Source organism: Penaeus vannamei, chromosome 1 (assembly GCF_042767895.1).
Source record: "Penaeus vannamei isolate JL-2024 chromosome 1, ASM4276789v1, whole genome shotgun sequence".
NCBI classification, from domain to species: Eukaryota; Metazoa; Arthropoda; class Malacostraca; order Decapoda; family Penaeidae; genus Penaeus; species Penaeus vannamei.
The window spans coordinates 54,488,150-54,494,672 of NC_091549.1; the positions used below are offsets into that span (position 1 = coordinate 54,488,150).

The following is a 6,523-nucleotide window of genomic DNA, read 5'->3' on the forward strand; positions in this document are numbered from 1 at the left end:
GAGAGGGAGAGGGAGAGGGAGAGGGGGGAGAGGAGGGGAGAGGGGGATGGAAGGAGGGAGGGGGGAGAGAGAGAGAGAGAGAGAGAGAGAGAGAGAGAGAGAGAGAGAGAGAGAGAGAGAGAGAGAGAGAGAGAGAGAGAGAGAGAGAGAGAGAGAGAGAGAGAGAGAGAGAGAGAGAGAATAATACATATTGCGATAAAATAATAAACTGTAAAACTACGAAACTCAAGAGAAAGATGTCAACAAAAAAATGAAATATATGAATGTTTTAAGTCCCCCCCCCCCTCCCTCCCATTTCATCTTTCTTTCTATTTCATTCCATTCTCATTTCTCAAGGTGGGGTGGGATGGGGTGGGCGGTGAATGGCAGTATAAAAACCCAGGTACAAAGGCAGACCTATTGGTCCATTGCAATTATTCATGTCTTCAGTGGTCTTGCACAGCACGACTTAGACCTAGTAACTACTACTTGTACTAACACCTACAATCAAAGAATACAAATAGGCCTTTCAACATTGCACTTAGTTGAATAAAGACAACATAAACTACTTTTGCTCTGTAATGCCATGGGAGTGAAAGAAGCTTATATACACAAAAGGAAAAAATATACAGATGTCAATATCTACTACCTAGATTTTTTTTTTTTTGTTCTTTTTTGTTTTGATTTTTTTATGTAAATTTGTTTATGAAGGATGCTGTTTAACATAGTACATAATTAAATCATAATACTCAACAGTGGAATTAAATAATAAAAGGAAACACATACATATCAATCTACACATCTGTATATATGTATGTATAAATACATTGTCTGTTTTCGTGTCTGTATATATGTATAATTATTACATACATGTATACATCTAAAGCTCCACAAATGCATACATACAAATGCAAAAAGCATACCATATCCACATACATGTGTCTATATGCTTGCAAAAATGCACAGACACAGGTATAGAGACACACACGCACGCAGACGCACTCACACAAAAGTCTATTACTACGGGGGAAAAAAAAGAACCAAAAATACTGACGGCAAACACTGCATGAAATTTAACAGTGCAAATAAGACATGAAAAGTAGAATCTCACCAATTCAATTTAACCATAGAAGGCAAAATATATTAGGTCATATCATACCATCAATAATATGTGCATGTGCTAATTTTTTTTATAGAACCATCCTGAATACCTGAAACCCTCATCCAACTTGTATGGTTGATTTAACACATCCTGAGTTCTTGCCTTGTATGTATTTTCAATGCATACTTTCACTAACGTTTGCTAACTCTTATCATTTGGATGTAAACGCAATATATTTTATCATGGACTTAAACTGGTGAGGTTCGTCATTATTTGAGATAGTTAAAATATTACTGGAAATGCTGATATAGATGATTATTTGACGTATACAGCCTCTTATCACCCAGATCTTTGAATGCATACTCGCACTCCTCACCTTTCTCAGAGTCTGAAGACTGGAGAGATGACCTGACGACTCCTGCGTATGTTTTGCTGTCTTGGCTGTTTTGGAAAGGATTAAGAGCCCCAATGGGTGAAATGCCAAGAGATAATGAAAGGTTCTGAAGGCCTAACTCACCCTGGGAGGATACAGGATTCATCTCTTCCCTCCCTATGTTCCAGAGTGATGACAGAGAACTGCTGTGGTTGTTGCTGTGCATACTGCCCACAACTGAGCTCTGGTGGGCATTTCGTGTGCCACCAGGAGAACATGATGATGATTCTCGACTCCCTCTTCTCAAGTACAGAGGTAAACTTGGGGTACGGTAGCCAACTGGCTCCCCCTCATTGAGATCCAGCCGACCTAAGGGATCAACCATCCTATTCAAACTACTAAAGCCTGGGGGTGGTGGAACATCCCCTTTCCCAAAGCCACCTCCAACTTCCTCATTCTCTCGAATATGAACATTTTTCTCGAGCTCCCTTGGGCTGAAGGGAAGTGGCCCTGGAGCTTTATTAAGGCCTGAACTTGATACGTTTCCACCAGGATATTTCCTCATGTGTAGAGAGGCCTCAAGTTCCTGAACAGTCACAATCTTTCCAACACTGGTAGGAGTTCCTGACCAAGGATTTGGATTAGAGTGAGACATATTCAGATTTGCAGCTTTAATACTGTTTGAGCTATTTCCTCCTAACCATGCTTCTCCTGTTGGTGAACGACACCTATTTTGTATAAGGTCCAACTTGTTATTTGATTCCACATCAACTGAACCCCAGAGGTTTGCAGACTTGGTTGGTGAATGGTCATTAATGAGTTCATTAATACTGCGTACAACATCTGGAGTGGGCAACGCTGCATCTTCAATAGGGACACTTCCATTGGAATGGGGATGTGGCTGAGGGATCATCTGATGATGGCTGGTTTGCTGCCTCAACTGCTGCATGGGAGGACCTTGTTGATCAATGTGGATGTTAGGAGGAGCCTGAGGTTTGGACTGGTATTGTAAATGAGGTCCTAATAACGGTATCTTTTGTGCCTCAACTTGCGGATGTACGTGTGACTGTGAATGTTGTTGAGGCTGCGACTGTGAAGAATGCCGACTATCATTTGCACTTGAATGTGAGCTGCAATGATGGAAAAGAATTTTTTTTGTAAAAGGCATGATTTAATTGTAAAGACATACCATGTACACAAGTCTTAACAAACTACATTGTAAATGAAACATTCCAGTCAAGAACTTACCTCTCTCTGGAATGTGATGACATAGGTGACTCGGTGTCAGCTCGTGAACGTACTGGCCTGGCAATGACAGAGGGAGGATTGGAGAGTTGTCGCTCTGGGAAGTGTACATTATTGAGAAACTGGTAGGACTTCTCTCCTTCTGAATGTGGGGTAAGTCTGCCCAGCTGGGGTGGGGGAAGAGACATGGCTCGTCCAAAGGAAGGGCCACGGAATCCAATCGGAGGGACCACGCGTTGTGGCACAGGCCTTATGTGTTGGTAAGGGGGTGGTAGGAAGGCCCCACAAGTAAAGGGGTCTAGTTCTGCTGGGTGCCGCATGGCAGGTAACCGGTGGGGAAAGGATCCTGCCTGATAAGGGTACATGGATATCATGTTATTGTGTAACTGATAGTCATATCCATGGGGATCCATGTAATGGGGATGAGTTGCAGTGACAACAGCTGACCGTAAAGGATGGGATGCAATAAGAGGCTGCCCAAGCCTAGCTGCTGCTGGCCTCACCAATGGGGTCTTTGCACCAGCACCATAATGTACAGGAGACCATTGGGATGGCATGCCAGGCTGTGGGAGATAGGGTAGGGCTTGAGGCCCAAGCATAGGGCGCATGTGGTAGGTGGGTATATAAGAGTTGTAAGGGGAATACATGTTTACATAGGGAGGCATAGTATGTACCATTGGCACTGGCGGGATAGAGTAATATATACAGCGGGGGACAAACTCTGGTGCTAACGGGTTCAGAACATATGTTTTCTTCAGTTCTACCCCGTCAAGCTGTGAGCGAAGTGTTGACCATGATATTCCATACAGAGACCCAGCCTCAGAACACAGCTGCAAAAACTTCTCCCAAAGTTTCCTGTAAATTAAAAAGCAATGTAAATAATAAGTACTGTTTTGTACATTTGCTTTACAAAATAAAATAATTCAACCCAATGCCTACAGATTTATGTACTGTCCCCTATAGTTTTTTTGTGAATTTTGTTAATACAGGTGGCTCCACATGCACTCAGATACCAAGGAGTCCCTAGTGATCATGTCTGATTTCCCCATTCCTTGAAATAGTAAGAAAATTGTTTTTTCCTTCTAATACTATTAATATTGATACTGTTATTATTCTTAATAATATACTGGTTATCAAATTGTTATCAAAATATTAGTAACATTAAAGATACTAAAATAATACAAAAGAAGCTTTCCAAAAATCAAAGAACACGGTAAAGAGGTGAGATGGGTAGGACTAATAACTAACTCCTTGTTGCCTAAGCACTTGTAGAGCCATCTATGCATAAAGACAATAAATGAACTTATATTTCTGTATGGATGGCATGTATTCTTACTAACTGGGGTGATAGGGTTGATATAAACAAGAAAACGTCCAAGTTAAACAAAAGCAATATCACTTTTCATTATGATCATCATCAGTTCAATAACTTTAATGACAATTTACAATATCTAATATTACTACACGAAAGGAAAAGAGAATATGTATGTACAGTCCATACAAATATAAATAGGTAAGAAACAAACAAGTAAATATAATGGTATTCACACACACACACACACACACACACACACACACACACACACACACACACACACACACACACACACACACACACACATGTTAATTTGTATTTCTATATATATATATATATATATATATATATATATATATATATATATATATATATATATATATATATATATATATATATATATATATATACATACATAAATATATACATACATAAATATATACATACATACATAAATATATACACATACATAAATATATACACATACATAAATATACACATACATAAATATACACATACATAAATATATACATACATAAATATATACATACATAAATATATACATACATAAATATATACATACATAAATATATACATACATAAATAAATACATACATAAATATATACATACATAAATATATACATACATATATATATACATACATAAATATATACATACATAAATATATACATACATAAATATATACATACATATATATATATATATATATATGTATATATATATATATATATATATAAAACAGTCCTGTTCAGGGAGGGTAAGTTATTTATCCATATCAATGCAGCAGTACAGTATTCCATCTTTCATAAATACACCTTAGTACTTCTGACTTTGGATTTGAATTGCTAAATCAATATCCACTGAGTGCCCATGAGGGGTGTGTATGCAAAGCTTCACAATCATTATTCATGGATGAGTAGATAGGTAATGTCTATGGAGCTATTTAGCTCCTTGTTGCATACTTCTTTTATGGATTGTGTGGCATGATTAGTTCAGCACAGGTCATGCATACACACGATTATGGCAAATACATATAACAGTGAAAAAAGATACTAGAGTTGTCTGAGGGACAAGATGGCGATGCAATGTGGAGTATGGGTTTGTTACATTTTGTACTGAGATCAGGGAGGAGTTTAAGATGATCAAGCACCAGTAATTGATGAACTAAAACATGGGAATAACCAGGAAGGGAGGGAGACTCATTATGGCTTCCTGGGGGATTCTGATTTTCCAAATCCTCATTAGATTCTGTATTAATGCTCGTATTGGTATCACTTGATACCACCAAGATTTTAGGGGATACAGAAGAAAGGAATATACATCTAGTACAGGCCGCATCATAATAACCATAATTTGCATCAAAATGGTATATATGCACACATATGGACTACCCTAACCTCATATACACCCCCCCACACACACAAATACACAGTGATTTTTAAGAATCAGTAAAGCAGCTAAGATGATGATACATGGAACCAAACTTCAACCTTACCTGCACTTCCCCACAGAGCAGAGAGAGACAGGATCTCCAACAACGGCAACCAGACTCTGCGCTCTTGTTATGGCAGTGGTGAGGAGTTTTGCATTTGAGAGGAAGCCAAAGTCTAAGCCTTCAGCTCCTGGCTTGCACGTGTGGCGTGTCCGCACAGTGGACAGCACAATGACTCTGAACTGCTTGCCTGTATTATAAAGGAGAGGATTATGGTCTCATGACATCTCATGAATTACTTAAGTGTATGTATTTATGTGTATATATGAATAGGAATAGGAATATAAATATATCTCACACACACACAAACACACACACACACACACACGCATGCACACACACACGCATGCATACACACACACACACACACACACACACACACACACACACACACACACACACACACACACACTCGCACGCACACACAAAACTTAAATTAAGTGTTAAATCAAAGACTGATTATTTGACTTTTAGTTCATCCTAAGATAAACAACTAAAATTTTGTACAAAAACAACATTTTACACAGCCAAACCACACTCACCTTGTACATTGAGGACTCTCTCTACATTAATCTTGTACAGTTTTCGCTTCCTCAGCTCAGCCCTAATGCGCACCATTTGGTCAGCATATGGGGTGACGACACCAATGGAATTTTCACCTAGAGGACCCCACTCCTTTTTTGGCCAATGGCTGATGATCTCTCCAACTTGCTCACACACTTCATAGACCTTTGTAAAGTTTTAAAAATATATAAAAGCTTTATTAACAGAAAATCTATTATAAGAACAATAAATTCATCTTAATGTGAAATCACTCAATACAATATTTGTTTTCTACATACGGGTAAATCCAGACACAAAAAGTCTTTTACACATAAACGGCATAAACTCCAACAAACCTCAGAGTTATTGTAGAATGCAGTGGAATTTGGATCCTGGAAATCCTCACCCCGCGCTGTGAAGAATGTCAGTGGATGGAATTTGGGATGTGCTGT

The 6,523-nt window shown here is 38.5% G+C and overlaps 1 protein-coding gene across 2 annotated transcripts in view; it reads right to left on the reverse strand.

Moving 5' to 3' along the window:
- Positions 1-766: 766 nt before the first annotated feature.
- LOC113824679 (Helicase with zinc finger) overlaps positions 767-6,523 on the reverse strand; it is a 30,392-nt gene continuing 24,635 nt past the window's right edge. For both annotated transcript variants that reach the window (XM_027377448.2, XM_027377447.2), the window contains exons 12-16: positions 6,428-6,523; positions 6,071-6,257; positions 5,532-5,718; positions 2,703-3,554; positions 767-2,584 (exon numbers count right to left, since the gene is read on the reverse strand). The exon at positions 6,428-6,523 is cut by the window's right edge and continues 51 nt beyond it. In XM_027377448.2, the coding sequence (XP_027233249.2) occupies positions 1,372-2,584; positions 2,703-3,554; positions 5,532-5,718; positions 6,071-6,257; positions 6,428-6,523 (2,535 nt within the window). In that variant the 3' untranslated portion in view covers positions 767-1,371. The remainder of the gene's footprint in view (positions 2,585-2,702; positions 3,555-5,531; positions 5,719-6,070; positions 6,258-6,427) is intronic.